Raw genomic sequence first — 20,729 nt, 5'->3', positions numbered from 1 at the left:
ATCTACCCCATGCACTGCCATCCTCCTGAAAAATCTTTCTTCTTCCCACCCCTGCAGTAATGAGGCTTAGGTAAGAAAGGTCCCCTTTGCTGTGGGTCTGGGGATGTACATAGGAACATCAGTAGCTACCGAGTCAGACCATTGGTCCATCTAGCTCAGTACGTTACCCTGACTAGCAGTGGCTCTCCAGGGTTTCAGGCAGGAGACATTCCTACCCCTATTTGGAGATACTGGGGATTGAACCTGGAACCTTCTACATGCAAAATACAGTATATGCTCTGCCACTGAGCTACAGTCCTTCTGGGTATACTAGGGAAATAAGGGTTAACATCTTTTTTGCTGGGTAATTGTATGCATTGCTGATGAAAGAACATTCTTTGAAATAAATACAGCTAAAACTAAATGTATAAATGCACAAGAAATTGACACAAAACCCTTGGATGAAACCTTCAAGCAGAAATAGACCCAAATTTCATTATATATTAGAGATTAGGTAGAATTGCTGTTTTTTACAAGCAGCCAGTGGAGACTGATGTCAGTGGGGCAGTGAATCTGCTCTGGGTTTTAGTCTGACCTTTCCAGCAGCTGTTCAAGGTGTTTTCAGTTCGGACTAAAACCCAGAGTGGATTCACTGCCCCACTGACATCAGAGCCACCAGTCTCCACTGCAAGCAGCAAAACAAAAACAAACAGCAGCAGCTGAATCATAGAGATATGAAAGTGACATTTCAGAGTTTCTTATTGATCAAGAGGGGAAGATATTCACTTCTTTAAAATACTGTGTTTGATCCATGAAACTACAACATCTGTAACGAGCTTGGGGAGTTATATTTTTTCATCATCACTGTCACTAATTTTCTTAAATGCAATTGGGCTGGCTTGCTTCAGTGAGGTCTTTGAAATGTCCGTGTGCATGGTGGACATAGCTATTGTCTCGTAGTCATCGTCCCTGGTGTGGAAATCACAGAAACGGAAAAAAAACTGCAGATCCCTTTGGAAGTTCTTGTTGAGGAACCCGTAAAAGATGGGGTTCACACAGGTTGAAATCATAGCCGTGAGGTGGCAGATCAAGAACAGCAAATTATGGCTGCAAGATGCAGAAGGTAGAATTTCATGATTCCAGTCGAAGACTGTATTAAAAACAGTAAGAGGCAGCCAGCACACTGCAAATGCCACCACAATTGAGATAAGCATAACGTTGATCCTTTTCGTTTCAGTGGATCGGTATTTATTGTCTCTCATCTTGTCCATCATACTGCTCCTTCTTTTTAAGCGCATGTATATCTGCGGGGAAACAAAAATTCAAGAACTATGTAACCTAAAACTGCATATCCCAGAGGTATTAATTTGGAGAAAACAAAAGGCTGCATACATGCCATGCATTTAAAGCACATGACTCCCCCCCCAAAGAATCCTGGGAATTCTTTGGGGGAAGCAGTGCACTTGAGGGATTCTTAGAGGGAAGCAGTGCACTTCAAATGTATGGTGTGTACACAGCCACAGAACTGGTAAGACACATCACAGCAACATATTATTGCTTACCTTTAAGTAGCAAATAAATATAAAGCAAAGAGGGCCCAAGTACTGTATCACCAAGAGAGCGGTGGTATACGAAAGCCTGATATTCTCCAATGGAAATGAATCCAAGCACACATATTTCCCCTTGTATTCCTCTATCGTTAGATTTCTGAAAGGTTCATCAGTTAGTATGTGATACACCAGGAAAGGCAAAGAGGAGGCCACTGCTAGAATCCAGATAGTGGCAATCCCTACGTAGGCATGTCTGTTATTTGGCCTCCAGCCCCGAGGATTGATAATCAGTTGATGGCGCTCAATTGCAATGAGGACCAAAGAGAAAACAGAGACTGTGATCGACACACACTGCACAAAAGGATTCAGCTTGCACATGGCCTCCCCAAAAACCCAGTGGTCCATTAAAGTGTAGACAAATGTGAAGGGAAGACACATGATGGTAATTAGGAGATCCGAAAAGGAGAGGTTGACAATGAGGATGTTGGTCACATTGCGCATCTCCTTTTGTTTTAAGATGATTATAATCAAAGCCAGATTTCCAGAAATGCCAAGAAGGATAACGGCCCCATAAGCCAGTGCCAAGGTGAATACCATTGCCAAAGGCACGTGACAATCTTCATCCTCAAAGCGTACAAGTTCAGAAGCCTCTTTTGAGACATTCTGAATAGTATAGTTTCCTGCCGAAGAGAGTAGTGATGTATTCATGTTGAGTCCCCCCACCAAAGAAAATCTGGGACCGCACTCAGCGATAGTCTGAAACTGCAATAGGTTTCTCAGAAGCACATTCAAGAGTTCAATTTTGTTCTTGTTACACAAAGAACGGGCTCCGAGCAAAACCTGCCACAGAAATGTTCATGCCATTTATAATGCAAAATCTGCAAAGACAAAAAGAATGGACACATTTATTTTCCTTGGGTTTTCACAAATGGTGGAAGGCATTTTGTAATGTAGAGCCAGGGGCCTTCTTAATTACAGCCCCTGGAATATTTATTTCCCCTTGTTGCCAGCAATATGCCATTGTTTTCTGTTATGGAATGGTTTTTTAAAAACATGAATTTCCACTGCTGGAATAACATCCAGAAGAGACTGTAGGGTCATCGGTTCCCATCCCCTACAATCAAGGGTGGTTAACTTGTGGCCCTGCAGATGAAGCTGAACTCTAACTCCTATCATCCCTGACCATGCTGTCCGGGGCTAATGAGAGCTAGAGTCCTATAGCAGCCAGAGGGCCACAGGTTAGCCACCTCTATCGTACAGACAGTATTAATTAAACCTAAATTCTTCCCAATACTCACTTTGTATCCAGAGAAAGCATCCACAACTTCCGTTTTGCATTATTTTTCATTATAATGCATTGTAGCTAAAGACAGCAAGCAATATCAGATTGACCCACAGGCATATGAGATAAATTCCTTCTGGGGCAGGAAGGGGATGTCCCTGGGACTCAAGGACAATAACCTGGGATATGTGCAAGAGTTACTAGGTTTGCAGCCTAGTATTATGCTTGCTTACTCAGAAGCAGTGCTGGATTTACACACAAGCTAACTAAACTACAATTTAGGGCTTCAGATTTTGAGGGGCTTCTAAATACTTACTACTACTACTACTACTAAATTTCAAGTTTTGCATAATTGGTTACAAAATAAAGGAAACAGAGAAAAGAAACTCAGACATTATCATTCTGATATATACATAATGGCTACACAATTATTTGTCGCATTTTGTTTATAAAACTGTGCAGAAATGACTATAACTTACATCAAAATTTCATTAGGCCACGTGTCCACAAGCAATCAAACAGCACCAGTGACACCAGACAGGATTCGACCTAGGAATGGTTTGACCTAATTATACATCAGTCTCGCATCCATCTCATCTGCTCTCAAAAAAACCATGAAAGAAACTGTTTTAATTTTTATGTCATGGGCAGAACACACACAGTGTGTTGCATTGTCTCTTCCATTTAATAAGTGCTAAATAGTGTATGCAATGGCTCTTGTGTTGCCGACGCTTAAAAGTTTTCATATTTGCTAACAAAGGAAACATAAGGTATTTTTATTTAAATATCTGTCACATACAAATAGGCTTATTGCAATATATATGTTGTAGTTAGATCACTAGTTTTTAGCTGTAACATTGTATATGAACTGGTATACGTGCAAATATGAACGTTTATTGTTTCTGTTTTTGTTGTTCTTTCTATTAAAATAATACATTTTTTGTGGTAATACTATGGGGCCTCTTAAACAACATAGGTCTCAGCATTTCTTAATCCTGTCCCTTTTCAACAGCAAGTACTACTGAGTTCAAATGCAACTGACTATAGTGCAGGCAAGTATAAAACAATGGAGAATCTAGCTTTGTTAGGAATGACAGCATCAATCTGCAGATGGGTTATGATTAAGAATAGAACAATTACAACCATAGCTTTATTTACAAGGCTGATGAGTTGGTATATTAAGGAATATCGACCAAAACAAGTCACTGGAAATAACACTGATAAAAATTACAAGTGAAAGAAGATTGGGTAAACCAACTCAGCTAACCCTGTTGATGTGACTTAGGGGATGAACACCCACCATCCTCTGTCAGAGCAGTCCCTTTATGGTTTTGCAGGAAGGTGCCAAGGCAGGCATCCCTGCCCGTTCTCCAGCTAAAGTGAGGCTCACCCAACAACAGCAGCAGCAGCTGCTGCTGCCACCACCACTTTCTTCTCCTTCCCCAGGCTATAACTAAAACATACAAGATTCCAGCACTAAACCCAGTTTAATAAGGAAACCAAATATTTAGTGAGTACTAACAAAATAGAGAGCCAGTGTGGTGCAGTGGTTAAGGTGTTGGACTACGACCTGGGAGACCAGGGTTCGAATCCCCACACAGCCATGAAGCTCACTGGATGACCTTGGGCCAGTCACTGCCTCTTGGCCTCTGAGGAAGGCAATGGTAAACCACCTCTGAATACTGCTTACCATGAAAACCCTATTCATAGGGTCGCCATAAGTCGGGATCAACTTAAAGGCAGTCCATTTATATTTTTAACAAAACGATACGTAATGTATTGGTCAGTTCAAAACTCTTATCCATTCAGAAATGTCATGGTGCAGATAAACACCAAGGAAGCATCCATCTCACTCACATTAGAAATGGTAATGCTGGTAGCTGTGAAAAGGTCAAGCCTCCAAGAAATCAGATGGAGGACCCATTAAAAATTTGCCAGACACCAGTCAGCTTGACAGCTCATGCAAGATCTGTTCATGGTGATGATTTCTTGCCTTTGAGCATCATCCTAATGCACGGGTAGCCAATGTGGTGGCATCCAGATGGTAGACTACAACTCCCATCATCTCTGACCATTGGCCATGCTGGATGGTGCTGATGGGAGATGTAATCCAACATCTGGGGGGTACCACAATGACTACCTTTGTCCTTCTGTTGCCACAATCCAAAGACTGTGACTGTACTCCATCATTCTGCAATCACACCACAGAAGCATGGTGTTTGACAGAGTTCAAAATGATAAGCTTCTAGTATTTTGGGTGCAGAGATAGGTTCAGATGTTTAAAGTTAATTAAGTATTTCATTATGATAGATGTTGCTGTTCTTTGTGTAGTATATTTATAATAATATCAAAACATTTTACATTGGGTCTAACTGGGAGGGGTTAAAATAACTTGTGGCCCATTGAAATTGAATTGAAACTTTATTTTTACCCCGCCCTTTTTCCAAACTGGAACTCAGGGCGGCTTACAAATAGAACTGCATGTAGTTAAAAACATAGAAAAACATACAGTTAAAATACAATTAAACTATGCACAACCTTAAAACCGTGAAAGGCACTTAAAAATCTAAAAACAATTTAAAATAATACAAATAATAATATAAAACAATAAAACAAGCCTTGTAAAGCCCAATCCTATGTTGAGACCATAGACAAAGAAGTACTTGCTTCAGAATGGTTTCTTGAACATCAGAGGTGGGAGAAATGGGCAAAGATGGTTGCATTACCATTGCAGCTAAAACAACATAGCCCAGAGCCATGTATGATGGTCCCCTAGAGGTGCGCTAAAACTCCTGGTCCCTTCCTCTTTCTGCCTGTCTGAGTTTGCAAAGACAAAAGGGCAGGATGCAAAAAAAAAAAGGTTGGTGGGCTGCATTGGGATTGATGGGTCACTAGTTGTGAATGCCTGAGGGTTTTTTTTAATGGAGCTATACTTTCTAGAGGTCTGACTAGCTGTGATGCACACCTGCAGGGTTACCACTATCCTACAGAAGGGCCCTGAGCTTCCCGCCACCTTTCCTGGCCCCAACTGTAGGGCCTCCCAATGTGGACTGGGACCACAGCATGAGGGAGGGGTTAACCCTTTCTTTGTTTGCCATTTTCCCACCAAAAACCACCTCCCAGCTGCTTTTTGCTTTTTTGCTTTTTAAAAAATATCCCCACGTTATGGTTCTGAGCTAGATCATGGGCCTTGTAACTGCTGTTACCCGCCACTTTTTAAAGAGAATTCCAAGCATGGCTTCAAAGAAGCATTTAACATCACATCTCGTTTGACACTGATCCATTTAGTGGTGGCTGGTGCCCTTTGGGACTGGTAGGGCAGAAGGCGAGGAGCCCAACAGCAGGTAAAACCAGAGCCAATGAAAGGCAAAGCCATCTAATTCTAGCTTTGTCCCCATCCGCTTCCCTGCTGAGTTCTACAAATGCAACACTGTGACTATGGAGGAGTCCGCTGAGAGGCAGCAACCCCCCACACTAGTTGTTAAGTAAGAAGGCAGCAGGCAGGTGGGGGCTGGCGGAGGGCAGACTGAGATTGGTGGGGCAGTGCCCCATTTAGCCTGAATGAGCCACCTTCCATTATATATATATATATTCCCAATGTTTTTGTGTTGTGACAGACCTTTTCCTTTCCTTTTTAAAAACCCTTCTCCTTTTGGTCAAGCTTTTTTTCAGCTACCAAGAGACAAGTGCCCAACGCACAGGAGCAAAGTTGCTTCAGGAGTTCTTGCAAGAAAACTCCTTCTCTACTTAACATTGCTGCTGGGCCCCGAAGGAGCAGTAGGGAGCCAAACACAAATAAACTCTCCTGGTTGCTTTAATCACAGCCAGCTGTTGCTGTCTAGCCGGGAAAGGGCAACCACTGAGAAGAGAACAAAACAAAAAGGATTCAAAAATTAAAGAGGGTTGGAGGAGAGAAAGAGCAAATCAATATTTATCCAAGGAACTCAAATAGATGTACACAACAGAGCAATCTACAGTATTACTATTTATGAAGAGGAAGAACAATCCCCCCCCCCAAAGAATCAAGGGACTTAGACCAGCAATTCATTGACTCACATTTGATCCACCCTGTGGATGGCAACGTCTTGTCAGGAATTTTCCCCTCTTCTAACACAATTTTAGAATTGTACTCTAAAACACAGTGTTAAGGCTAAGTTTGCCGTGGTAGTCCACAGTCCCAATAAGCAACAGCACCTACTGTTCATTGGCTTCAATCAGGGATGCAGAGCCTCCCGGTCACAGGCAAGAGTGTGATCTGTGGGCCCTCCCCATCTGGCCCACAGCTTCTCCTCTTCAGCCCTCCCCTGCACTGAAAAAGGGTGCTGGTGCCAACGTAAGCTGTTTTTTAAGCCGAAATGCTGCACAATGGGGTGAGACTGGGAGGCAACTGGAAAGATGGAATGCCTCTTCTCAGATACTGCCCGCTGTGACATTCTTCATCTATGTTTTAATATGCTTTAAAGTCTTTTGTTTTTAAGATGTTTTAAAGTGCTTGCGGTGTTTTTGTTTGCCGCCCTGAGCTCCTTCTGGGAGGAAAGGCAGGATAGACATTTAATAAATAAATAAATCTAAACATGAAGAAAGCAGATGGTTTTCTTTAGCCCTATTTCCCCCCCCCCATATAGATATTCGATAAAGCAATGACCAACAAAAACTTATATGATTAATCAAGATGTCTTTAACTGGGAGAAAATCCTACTTCTAAAGTAACTCCCTAGTTAAGTGTGGTTAGGATTGCATCCCTACATTGGATTCAGTGAATTGTACTAGTAAGGATGTGGTGGGATCAGGCAGCACAGATGCAACCCTAAACACACTAACAGTGCAACCCAAACATTTCTACTCAGAAGTATGTCCCATTGATTTCAGTGGGGTGTACTCCCTGGTAAGCGGGTATAAAATTGTAGCTTTAGACAGCAAATAACCCCCAATGAACTCAGTAGATCCCAGTAACTCCCAGTAGCACAGGATTGTGCTGTTAATTAAGGTATAGCATAGCCTAGCAACTTTCTGTCTGCATAGTCATGTTGTTGTTGTTGACTGCTCACATCCTGCCCTAACTCCCATCAATCAAAACTTTCCTAGGTTGACTGCCCTGGGCAAAGGCTGGGCTGCCCGGCAAGAGCCGGATACCAGTCATTTCGAGGCCAAGGAGCCTGCAAGGGAATCTTGCCAATTCCTTTCAAGCACACGCAGGTAAGTCCCTGCATCAAAAGGCAGCCCAGGAAGATCGCAGCTGCTGGCCAACCTTCGGCTTGTCTGCTTCATGAAAAGGGCAAAAGGTGGGAAACACAGAACTTCCGTGGCTTCATATAACCCAGTACAAAGGGCTTGGGATGGGGGCTGAGGCTGCAGCTCTGCGCAGGGCAGGCTCACGTAGGAGGGGGGCCCTCCTGGCCTTGGTGAGACTTACTTCCGAGTAAACCTGCAAGGGATCCTACTGCACAACCGCACCCCCTCCCCATCATTGTTGAGATGGGAGTTCTGTTGACATCCCTGAAAAATAGCTTCTGAATATGATTGCGTCATTGGCGGTTTTAGGGTAGGCCTGTGGGGGTCAACCCTGGATAGTTCTCTTTATTTTTTTATTATTTATGTATTACTTTTATATCCCGCCCTTCCTCACAGAAGGAGCCCAGGGCGGCAAAGAAAAACACTAAAAAAAACCCTTTAAAACATATTAAAACAAAACATTTAAAAACTACTGCTACATCCGCCTTCCCATATGGAGGAGATGTAAAGGTGCGATGCCATGTCCACTCACGTGGGATCAAGTTCATTAAACTCATTGGGAGTAAATGCGCATAGGCTGGGGCTGGACACAGGCGTCACCAACCCTTGGACCCCTAGATGTTGCCGGGCCCCATTCGTGACCCTCGGCCACGGTGGCTGGGGCTGCTGGGAGTTGTAGTCCAACCGCAACTGGGGATCCCAAGGTTGGGAAAGGCTATCGGCAGAACGTTGTGGAGGGTGTAGGTTTTTTGGTGTGGGGGAGAGAGAAGTAAGACTTCTGTCATCCATCTTCGACCAGGAATCTCTCAGAGCGGCCTAGAACAAGTTGCCCCCTCTCCTTGCGTTGCTCCTGCGAGGCTAAAACCTTGCCCTTTTTTCCTGGGATGGGGACGATAGGATCCACCTGTAAGGTTGTAGACGCAACCACGGGAGGTTAGAGAAGCGGGCTATCAACCGGAGTAAATCCCAGCACGTCGGCATGACTGGGCTGTGGACAGCAGAGTGGGTTACCCGTCTGTCTCAAATTCTCCATATTTTGAACCTCTCCCCTTCTGTGTAACAAAAGTGTTTCTTAGGCTGCAAACCCTTAGACATGGATGACCTCAATGGGAGTGATTTTTGAGCAGACGGGTGTAGGATCCAGCCGTCATTTCATCCCTTTTGCCCTTTTTCTATGTCTCTGGCGTCCTGGGTTTTGAGACAACGGAGGGCAGTTTATTTGATTCCTGGAGCGCCCCTCCTTTCCCTTCCGAACTATACCTGACCCTGTCATTCATTTGTCTCTTCTGGAGACTTTGTGGGCTCTTGAACCCACTCCCTGTAACCTGACACCCCCAGTCTCCCGCCCCCCCGCCCCCCGCCCCTCCAATCGACGACGCCGGTCCTGATCAGCTCTAAACATTAACCACAGGGCGATCCCTGCAGCCAAAACGGCTGGGCCTGACTACAAACCCCTGGCGGGGCAAGGTTCAGCGGGAGGGGTCGGAGGGCTCCGCTGCTTTCTAGAAAATAAAGGACTGGAGAGGAAACAAAGGGTACCGTCCAATGTGGGACTAAAAGAGAGGGTTAGAGCCTGGATCAGAATTTGTGGCCCTTTAGATTTTGTTGGGTGACAACTCCTCCCGCTTTCCTGCTGCGGAGAAGCCGGCGGTTAACGTAACCTTTAAAAGGCTCCCAGTTCCCGTCCCCGTGGCAAGGCAATTTGCTACGAGCTGGTGACACCCCCTCCCCCCCATGCTTTCCCTTTCTCTGCACACCAGCTTCCTTCCTCTGTGTACATCCCTCCCGGCTGGGAGAGCCAGGCGCGCAGGTGCAACTCACCAAAGATCGCGCCCGCTCAGGCCCTTCGGCGGGCACAGCTTTTGGTGTGACGCGCCTGTCCCCTTCGCGGCGGCTCCCCAGTTTTTACAGGAACCTGCGCTGGATCTGCCGTCTTCCAGGGCTTTGCGAGCGGGGGAGGCATGAATAAGAACCACAAAAGAGCCCTTCTAACCTTCGGGCTACTTATAGCTCCTTTCCCTCTCCCGCCCCCTTTAAATCTCCCTCCCAGGGCGCTTTTCGAAACTTTGGATGGTTTGAGATGCGTCCTAAAAGGTGTGCAAACAGCCGCGCCAGCCGGATCAGGGCTCAAATCGGCTAGATTAGAAAACTATGCTTGGAGAGGGTTTTTTTTAAAAAAAATTATTCCAGTACTACAAATCCCGGGTCTAGCACGTGCCAGATTGAGGATCGCTCACATTCTGTCAAGCACGGCCACTCAGTCCAATGTGCTAAAGGCAATCTGTAAACGTCTCTTGCAGCAAAGGGATTTATCCATTTTTGAAAAAGGGTAATAAAGACACGAGACAGCCATAAAAGATTCTCTCACCTGGATTCTCCCGTTCTTCCAGATATCATCCTAGGGGCTGAAGCAGTAGGGTAGGCGGCTGCTGACTCCAGGAAGCAAAGGCAAAAGAGGGGCAGACCCGTTGGCATTTGCCTACCACAGATCCTGAAGAGGGGGCGAAGAGAGCAGGAGGCGTCCCCCTTAAAGCCGAACTCCACCTTATTATCCCGCTATCACATGATGAAGTGTGGTGCGGAATCTGAAGATCCCAGAGCACGCACATCACCTTTAAACTGCACATCTGGAGGTGGGTTGCCTAGTAATTCAGAAACAAATGTAATTAAGTACTGAAACTGCAGGATGGGAGGAGGGGGAGAGGGGCTGGGAAGATCTCCCGGGAGTGGGAGACAGTTTCCAAATGCTTTTGCAATCTGGATTTTTGTCGGCATCATGGATTAGCGAGCCTGCGCCACCTTGTGGCGGGATCCCGTCACCGCCGGGACGGTTCCCTGCGCTTTGGTGTTATGTAAAACGATCATTAGCAGGAGCGGCGACAGGAGGCAGGCAACCTGGGTCGCTGCTGTAGAGGGTGGGTTACCGTCTGGTTTGCTGATCCTGTTTCCTATGCAAACAACGTGGCATTTGCGAATGAGAAAAGAAAAATCGAGGTATGGAGAGATCCAAACATAAAAAATAGAAAAGAATTAATCTCTCTATTAGTTATGTGGAAGACAAAGGGAATGAGCTATGAATCTCACTTCTAAAACTAATGCAACTAACAGAGCAGTCCTATACATTACTCCAGGACTGCAGATATGCCATCCACCTGGCGCCTGTGCTGTACAGTTTTGGGTGAATGCTAAAGACACAACTCTTTACCTTGGCCTTGAGATGTGTGTTTTTAAGACCCACCTTATTCTTGTGAATGTAATTTGTTTTAATTGCTTTTAATACTGAATTTTAGACTGTTGTAACCCACCCTGGGACCTTCTGGTGAAGGTCTCTTCATGATAGTCATTGCCACACACACCCTTTTTTGCTCTTGGGTTGAGAATGAGATCCTTGTTAATGCCTTCTCTCACAACAACAGATGTCTCTAGGAGCCAATCAGCATGTAAGGGGAGAGTGTTAGCTACTAAAAAGAGTCTTCTTAGTGGCTGACTCACCTCCTTTCCCTCTGATCAGCTCCAATCAGCAGGAAAGGACAAGGAAGCATAGAAGACTCTTCTCAGTGACAAACACACTCCCCTTTTCATGCTTATTGGCTAGCAGGATGCTGGAGACATAGGGACCATGCTGGGACTCTGCTCCCCAAAACGTAGGGGGTCTAAGACCCCCCAAGACCCCGGATGACCACACCCCTGCCATCAAGCCCTCAGAAACAGCCAGTGAACTCACCACGAAGGGAACATACTCCCAGTGCATCATCACCACACACAAGATGAGAATGACACAGCACCCTGCTCCATTAAGCACAGTGGCACAGCTAACAATCACCCTGCCGCTGCGAGTCCCCAGGCATTCTCTCAGAAACGGGTTTGAATCCATATGCTGCTCACAATGACTGCTTTCAAGCAAACACACACAAGGGAGGAAGGAGAGCCCACATGACGCAGGACACACATAGCTCCCTGGATGGGATGACTGCAGAGAGCACCCATACAGCTCTCCTTGGACAAGGCCCAAGCAGGGAGGGAAGTTTTCTCCCAGCAGCAAAAGAGAGGGTCCAGTGCAGTTACAGAACATACTGTCAGTGGCAGCATCCTATGGCTTACTGCCTCTCTGCGGAACCTCTGGCCTAATTAGGTTCCTGTGTTGTGATGGCTTACCAGGCCTCCGTTTGGCCTGCAATGCTGTTTCTGCCAAGCCAGATCATACGAGATCAGGCACCAGACAGGTAGAGCTGCAGCTGCAAACCACCAAATTCAAGCTGCAGCTGCCAAAGGATGTCTTGAAGTTGGCACTGTTTGCATTTGGCTCCTTATCCTGTTGTGCTGCTTCTGGCAGGGTTCAGATATGCTCAGGAGCTCCCGACAGTTCCCAAGAGTATCTAGTCTCTTCTGAAAGTGGCATGACAGGGAATGGCACCCAGTTTGAACTGTAGCACAGGTAAAGCCACATCTGCAAAGGAACAGCCGGGAACAGTCCCATTTCTTCCTGTGTAACTGCAGTTTTACCTTTTCTGCCCCGATGTCATAGGATGTCATGTGACTGACAGGTAGGCAGCTCCACCTTCCTAGCAATATGGCCCACAGAGGTTTGGTGACGTTCAGATCCAGCCCTCTGGCCAAAAGTGGTTTCTATGCCAGGGGTTGGAAATGACTTTTGACCAGAGGGCTGGATGTGAAAGTGGGCATGCCGTTGGGAAAGAAGAGATGAGAGTTTGAGCCCCCCCAGGGGAAGAAGTGAATATGGCCCCACTCATTGTTTGCATGCCTGGTTAAAAATAAAATAAATGTCTTGACAAAAGAGGGAACTCCCTGGACTCAAAACACCAGTGCAAGTTCCAGAGAGCAGCCTAACCTATCTGTGTTTGTGTTTGACAGCAGGCATCAAACACATCATGGGGCTTTTGTTTCCTTTATAGGCATTCAGTAGCAGACCTGATTCCCTGTTGCTGTCATACCTATGATGTGATCCTCCTCATTCTTACAGCAAGATCATACATCTTCCCTCCAAAACTGACACACCCGCTGGTCATGCTTCTGGCAGCCCTACACATGTACAACTGATTGGCCAGAGCTTATGGCTGTATGTATGTAGAGACCCTTTCACTGGACGTGTGTGCAGGAATCTGGCAGTGTGAGCTGGCCCTTGGTGACACTAGGCTTAGCAAAGAGGAAGAGAAGTTTAATGCGCATTGATGTGACTGTGCGGACAGTCAGGGCTGTCAACAGACAGGCAGAAAGAGTCCATTTCTATCAGACCCAGGGTCAGAAGGAGCCCCAGACTCTTAGCTTTCTTTCTTTTCTTTTTTAAAAGTAAACTTCAAAGTGCCCTGGAAAAAAATTATAGACCAAATCTATAGATGTGAGCTGCCCCCCTCCCAACAATTTTTGTGAAAAGAGCTAACTGGCTGCTCCTATGCCTGCCCTTTCAGGTTTTTAGCCAATGAGTGAAGTCAGAGCTGTGATTGACAAAGAATTCATTGAACACCAGGCAATAGCTAGAAACCCATGCAAGTGGCAAAAGAGCTGCCTTTTCCTGCTTGTCTTTGCATATTGGTTAATAGTGTGCATGCGCACCATCACGTGAGCTGAGTAAACATATAGCTTTCAGTGGCAGCACATGTACCTGCCTGCCCATTTTTCTGTCTCTGTGCACATAAGAACATAAGAAGAGCCTGCTGGATCAGGCCAGTGGCCCATCTAGTCCAGCATCCTGTTCTCACAGTGGCTAGCCAGGTGCCTGGGGGAAGCCCGCAAGCAGGACCCGAGTGCAAGAACACTCTCCCCTCCTGAGGCTTCCGGCAACTGGTTTTCAGAAGCATGCTGCCTCTGACTAGGATGGCACAGCACAGCCATCATGGCTAGTAGCCATTGATAGCCCTGTCCTCCATGAATTTGTCTAATCTTCTTTTAAAGCCGTCCAAGCTGGTGGCCATTACTGCATCTTGTGGGAGCAAATTCCATAGTTTAACTATGCGCTGAGTAAAGAAGTACTTCCTTTTGTCTGTCCTGAATCTTCCAACATTCAGCTTCTTTGAATGTCCACGAGTTCTAGTATTATGAGAGAGGGAGAAGAACTTTTCTCTATCCACTTTCTCAATGCCATGCATAATTTTATACACTTCTATCATGTCTCCTCTGACCCGCCTTTTCTCTAAACTAAAAAGCCCCAAATGCTGCCACCTTTCCTCGTAAGGGAGTCGCTCCATCCCCTTGATCATTCTGGTTGCCCTCTTCTGAACCTTTTCCAACTCTATAATATCCTTTTTGAGATGAGGCGACCAGAACTGTACACAGGATTCCAAATGCGGCCGCACCATAGATTTATACAACGGCATGATGATATCGGCTGTTTTATTTTCAATACCTTTCCTAATTATCGCTAGCATGGAATTTGCCTTTTTCACAGCTGCCGCACACTGGGTCGACATTTTCATCGTGCTGTCCACCACAACCCCGAGGTCTCTCTCCTGGTCGGTCACCGCCAGTTCAGACCACATGAGCGTATATGTGAAATTAAGATTTTTTGCTCCAATATGCATAATTTTACACTTGTTTATATTGAATTGCATTTGCCATTTTTCCGCCCATTCACTCAGTTTGGAGAGATCTTTTTGGAGCTCTTCACAATCCCTTTTTGTTTTAACAACCCTGAACAATTTAGTGTCGTCGGCAAACTTGGCCACTTCACTGCTCACTCCTAATTCTAGGTCATTAATGAACAAGTTGAAAAGTACAGGTCCCAATACCGATCCCTGAGGGACTCCACTTTCTACAGCCCTCCATTGGGAGAACTGTCCGTTTATTCCTACTCTCTGCTTTCTGCTTCTTAACCAATTCCTTATCCACAAGAGGACCTCTCCTCTTATTCCATGACTGCTAAGCTTCCTCAGAAGTCTTTGGTGAGGTACCTTGTCAAACGCTTTTTGAAAGTCTAAGTACACTATGTCCACTGGATCACCTCTATCTATATGCTTGTTGACACTCTCAAAGAATTCTAATAGGTTACTGAGACAGGACTTTCCCTTGCAGAAGCCATGCTGGCTCTGCTTCAGCAAGGCTTGTTCTTCTATGTGCTTAGTTAATCTAGCTTTAATAATACTTTCTACCAGTTTTCCAGGGACAGAAGTTAAGCTAACTGGCCTGTAATTTCCGGGATCCCCTCTGGATCCCTTTTTGAAGATTGGCGTTACATTTGCCACTTTCCAGTCCTCAGGCACGGAGGAGGACCCGAGGGACAAGTTACATATTTTAGTTAGCAGATCAGCAATTTCACATTTGAGTTCTTTGAGAACTCTCAGGTGGATGCCATCCAGGCCCGGTGATTTGTCAGTTTTTATATTGTCCATTAAGCCTAGAACTTCCTCTCTCGTTACCACTATTTGTCTCAGTTCCACATCCAGTACGAGGTCCAGAAGATCAAAGAAGCACACATAGCAGAGAAGGTTCTTGGTAGGCCTGCACTGTAAACCATTTCAGTGATTATAATAAAACTATGCAAGCAGATTTTTAGCTATATGCAAAAAAAAAAGCATATTATATATTTTAATCAAATAATTTTTGAACAGAAATAAAAAGTACATGCAGCTTATGATGCCATTACAATGTGCTTTCTAAACATAAGGACTCATACAAGTTTACATTTTGCTGGGCTGCTGAACAGAGCAATTTATTTGTCTAATTCATAGCCTGTTTTGAAAACCTTCCCAAGATGAGGTGTTCACCTTATGCTCACTTTTCTGGGAGTAAAGCTGCAATGCTAATCCCATATACCTGAGTATCAACCCTACTGAATTCAAAAGGGCTTGCTTTTGAGTAGACATGGTTAGGATTGTGTTGTTAATGCTTCCCCCCCCCCAATCCTATTCTTAAGATAATTAGGCAGGACTGACTTAGCTGTCACTGCTGTTATTTGGCAGGAAACGAATCTTTTTTTAAAAAATGTTCTGCAATGACTAACTGGTTTTGACAATAAACTATTATATGGGATGTATATATTTTTAAATCTCCTGTGTGGGTGTATGGAGTCTTTCCAACAACTCTGAGAGGTAGGGTAGGCTGAGAGTTGGTTCAGTCAAGCTGCATATGCTTAAGAGTATTGTGTGTGCACGTTGGCAAGTTCTTTTTCTTTTGGTAATTTGCTGTCAAACATCAGGAGTGTGGAATGTTGTGGTTAAAGCAGTTGATGGGTGCCTTTGGGCATGTTTTCCTTCCCTCACTGCATGGTTTGTGAATATGGCATGATATATTTGCACCTCGGTTTTCTTCCTGAGTCCTCTCTCCCCCCTTTATCCTTGCAACAATCCTATTCAATCCTGAGATAGCTTAGGCTGAGAGTTGGTTCAGTCAAGCTGCACAGGTTTTTTTAGGTACTCCTATCTTTTTAAGGTTAGTCTAATGTTTAAAAGATCCTCCGCAGCACAGAGTGGTAAGCGGCGGTAACGCAGCCGAAGCTCTGCTCACGGCCGGAGTTTGATTCCAATGGAAGGAGGAAGTTGAATCTCTGGTAAAAGGGGTTGAGCTCCACTCAGCCTTCCATCCATCCATGGTCGGTAAAATGAGTACCCAGCATATGCTGGGGGGTAAAGAAAGGCTGGGGAAGGAACTGGCAATCCCACCCCTTATATACGATCTGCCTAGTAAACATCACAAGACGTCACCCTAAGAGTCGGAAACGACTTGCACTACAAGTGCGGGGACACCTTTATCTTTACCTAATGTTTAAATGATGTTTAATAATTATATGATTATGGTTTTTGAACTATTTATAATTGTTGTAAAATGCTTTGTGAGGGCAGGTTAAAAATCTGTTAAATACCTCTTAAATCAGGACTGTAGATTCAAAAGAACTGTTAATATTGTTAATGTGTATACATAAGCAGCCGATCTTGTCAACAGATTGCCGGGAGGTGGGGTATGGGTGGAAATGTAGGGGACTCAATCTACATAGAGTGTACCAGGCCCAGGAAATCTGTTGGCACCCCTGTAGACAGCACAGAAAGAAGGAAATTTGGTAGAGCTGTGCACAGCTCCCCCTCAAGTGCACTGCAAGCAGGAGGGTTCCATTCTGAAGGGTGCTGCTTTGCAAGTGCCTTCCCTATGGAGGCGTTTGCAAAGGAGCAGCCTGCAGAGGTCATTCCTCAGGGGTACAATCCTCTGCTCACCAGCTGGTGAGTGGATGATTCAATCCTGCTGGGTTCTGCTTCCCCAGTGCATTCGCTGTGGGGTAACGTACTGGGGTTGCCTGCTTCTCCTTCCCACCTGACACCCTGCTCCCTAATAGCTCCAGATTGCTCTGGAAAGCCTGACCAACCTGCAACAATCCAGGACTGTCTCCACCCAACTTAGCTGATGCTCAGACATCCCCCCCCCATTTTGACTGTTTTGGTTCAGGCTTTGGCTGAATCCAGTGCACAGTTCTAGTATCTGGCAATTGAAGTTAAACATGACAAAATATGGAACCTGTCTGAAATGGTTTACACAAATGCATATTCAAAAATCCGATTATGATATATGCTTATTATAATATGCTTATTATGATTAAAAGCAAAACAGACCCTGCTTATTGCTGGCTCTTACTTCAAAAACTGCAGCCTGAATCAACATTATTTTCTTTTTCTTTTTTCAGAAAGAGAAAACAGTGTGAAAGCCCCTTGTTTTGTAGCTGTTGTGGCAGGCTTTAAGCCAAGGGCCAGCTTGTCATTTTAAATTGCCAGATGAATGCTGTGAATAATTATCAGTCATACAACAGACTCAGGATACTCAACAGATATCACAGTGCCCTAGAAGAAGGCTATTGATTAGACAATACCTAGGGAAGGAAAGAAAATGTCAAGTTGACTGCAGTGTTAACCCAGAAATGGCACATGGAGGACATTTTTATGTGACCCACAGGTGGTCAGATGAGGGCATTTTAGTAGCCCAGCTCTTCTTATCCTGACACGGCAAGCCACAGTCATTCTATCTTCTGCACAACTATTAAAAATACAAGTCTCTCTCCCTCCTTTACTTCTAGCTGCCCTGTTTAGACTGCATGCAGTTGCTTCAGAGACAGATTTTGGATAACTAAATTGGGGTAGCCAACAAGGAGCACTCCAGATGTTGTTGGACTACAACTCTCATCATCCCTGGCCACTGACATGTGGCTCCCAGAAGGTTGCCTGAAGAAAATGCAGCCTCGAACTGAAAAAGATTCCCCCCATCTGCTATAGGAATCATGTGCTTCCTTTTTTGTTTGTGCTATATTGGTTCCAAATTAGTTTTTAAGCACAATTCTAAGTGCTGGTTATTACCTTTTAAACCTGATACAGCATATATCAAGGCTATCTTGAGGACCACCTTCTCCCACACAAATGTGCCTGCTTGTTGAGATCCTCAGCAGAGAATTTCCTTTGTGTCTTGCCATCATCAGAAGCACACTCAGCTGTGACATGGGACTGGCTCTGGTAGTGGACCCATGGTTGTGGAACTCCCTCCCACTGGAGACTTGTATGGTCCCCGCACTTCACACTTTTTGATGTTCTGTCATCGTTGCTGGATTTTGCTGTGCCTCTAACCTTGTGTGCCATATTGATTTGTTGCCCTGGTTTTCTGCTGAATTTCTTTTGTGTCTTTTTCAGACGGAGGTTGTTTTGCTGCTGCCCTGAGTTTGACATTTGTACTTATTTCGTTTCAGTTTGGATTCTGGATTGTATGTGTTCAACTTGTAAGTTACTTTGAAGGCCTTTGGATGGGAAAGCAGCCTAGAAATAGAAACAGACCAGTTTTCAGCTGTGTTACCTTTATTCATTTTTAATGTATTATTCACAATATACGTTCCCCCTTTCCATTCCCTTGTTCCATTAAATGACAGGCTTGGATTAGCATGCAGACTAATTTTATGTTTGTTTTCTCCATAGAGTGTACTATGGAACTTATTCCCAAGCAAGTGTGCAAAACACTGCAGCCTTAATTAAACTGGGCTTTGAAATCCTGGCTGAAAAGTGCCAAGTCAGTAATAAAACAAGCATGTAGAAATTTATAATTAGGAAGACCAAATGGATCAAGAATGTATTGCTTCTTCCTAAGCGTTAAGGAACAGAGTTAGCCTTGCAATTATTGTCATTCATGCATTAAAAAAAATCCCTTACAAAGTACTTTGTACTTCTATAATTCCTTGTCCTTTTCAAACAGTCCCTGCCTATTGACGTGGAACTACAAAATGTAATTTGAAGGTTTACTGAGTAAAGCTCACTATTGGTTTTTAGATTTCCCCCCCTTAAACTCCTAGGGGAAAATGTTGAAAATAAAACAGTTTGAAACTTAGTAAGTTTTCTTATCTTTCTTTAAAATCAAAACCCTCTCCATAGTTGGTGTAAGGTGCAACAGAGCCTCTTTCTCCCATCCCCCCCCCACACATACAAAGTTGTATTCAATGTTCTGCAAACAGAGTTACAATCAGCAATCGCACAACAGGACTTCCCTTTCCTCTCCTGGTAGCTCTGCAAAATCTGCTCTAGAGGGTCCCCCAACTGCCAGTATTATTACTCAGCTTTCCTCCCTTTCCCAGTCAAGGAACATAGCCTCTGAGTTTGTACCCTTTGAACTAGTTCTCTTTGATTGAACACAGTGGTTTGGTGTAGAGGGAAGGGCAGCATTTCTTTACTTAAGTCTACTAACAAAACCAAGCTTCTATTCGAATGAAACCTGTACCGTTGCCACCATTTAATATCACTGATATCTTTTGAACCCTTAACTTCCCCCAAACTCTGGTAACTGTAAGACACAGGAGCAATACAAAGCCAGTCACATATAGTTAATATATTTAAACAAGATATTAATGTTTATTACACAATTATGTAGTGCCCAAGCTTTTGTGGTTATTTTAATATACTACTGTCTCTTTAAATGGGCCTACACTTTGCTGATTTAAAGTGACAGTAACATTTTACACTACTATTACTAAACCAAGACAGCTTTAAGGAAGTAGTTAGTTACCTGTTAAACCTCTTTTGCCAGATTGTCCTTGTATTTACTCCACCCCTAGTTAAGCCTCATGAACTCCTAAGAACCTAGGGTTGCCAGGTCAGAAACATCCCAAACCCTGATGTGATGAAATCAGGCATATATAGTTTGGGAATTGTAGTATGTAGTGTTAATTTGACACGGTACAGAATGTGTTAACTTGAGATAACATAGAAGCAGAAAAACAAAATTCCTAAGGTGCATGTGAATGCTAAATGTTCAGTTGGTGTTTGATACTTGAATGCTAGTTTAACCATCCCATGTAACAAGATACTGTTCAAGTAGATAATGGCTCACTGGAATGTATCATGTCAGGAGGGGGAGGTAGGGACAGCACAGATGAAGCGCTCAAGGCCAGGACGTTAGCTCAATGCAAGACAATGAAGAGACTTGGGAAAGTTACTAACAAGAAGGGAGGGGCTGTGTGAGGAGGCTTGAAAGCATATATCACTTGTGACTATGTAATCACGCTTTAGACTGGTTTTCAGGCACGAGCTGAATACTTGGTCTCTCTTTTGCAAAAGATATTGGTAATCAATAAAGGTGTCTTATATTTTCTGGTTTCGCATCTGGTGTTTATTTGGAGTTTCCTCCAGATGTAAAGAGCCTTTTTTGGTGTAACACTGAGATTTCAGGGACGGGCCCTAGTGATGTCATTAAGCATGATACATTAAGCATCAACCACAGTT

General features: G+C 44.4%; 1 protein-coding gene across 5 annotated transcripts; it reads right to left on the bottom strand.

Moving 5' to 3' along the window:
* Positions 1–297: 297 nt before the first annotated feature.
* NPY1R (neuropeptide Y receptor Y1) lies at positions 298–10,690 on the bottom strand. Of its 5 annotated transcripts, none has more exons than XM_061583920.1 (4): positions 10,412–10,690; positions 3,291–3,408; positions 1,542–2,407; positions 298–1,283 (listed from the first exon to the last, which is right to left on the bottom strand). In XM_061583920.1, the coding sequence occupies exons 3-4, from the start codon at positions 2,235–2,237 to the stop codon at positions 825–827; spliced, it is 1,155 nt and encodes a 384-aa protein (XP_061439904.1). In that variant the 5' UTR covers positions 2,238–2,407; positions 3,291–3,408; positions 10,412–10,690; the 3' UTR covers positions 298–824. The 5 variants fall into 5 exon arrangements, with proteins under 5 accessions (XP_061439904.1, XP_061439903.1, XP_061439906.1 ...); XM_061583919.1 differs by lacking the exon at positions 10,412–10,690 and adding an exon at positions 9,865–10,063; XM_061583922.1 differs by lacking the exon at positions 10,412–10,690 and adding an exon at positions 9,865–10,063 and having other exon boundaries at positions 3,291–3,360.
* Positions 10,691–20,729: the final 10,039 nt, after the last annotated feature.

This window comes from Rhineura floridana, chromosome 9, assembly GCF_030035675.1.
Source record: "Rhineura floridana isolate rRhiFlo1 chromosome 9, rRhiFlo1.hap2, whole genome shotgun sequence".
Lineage (NCBI taxonomy): Eukaryota > Metazoa > Chordata > Lepidosauria > Squamata > Rhineuridae > Rhineura > Rhineura floridana.
This window is presented reverse-complemented; position numbering and strand designations above follow the sequence as displayed.

What these genes read in the sequence shown, in the direction of transcription:
- NPY1R (XM_061583920.1), bottom strand. Translation starts at nt 2,237, where the DNA reads ATGAATACATCACTACTCTCTTCGGCAGGAAACTATACTATTCAGAAT. An exon ending in TATTTATTTGCTACTTAAAG is followed by an intron (nt 1,284 to 1,541) that starts GTAAGCAATAAT and finishes GTTTCCCCGCAG; the next exon opens with ATATACATGCGCTTAAAAAG.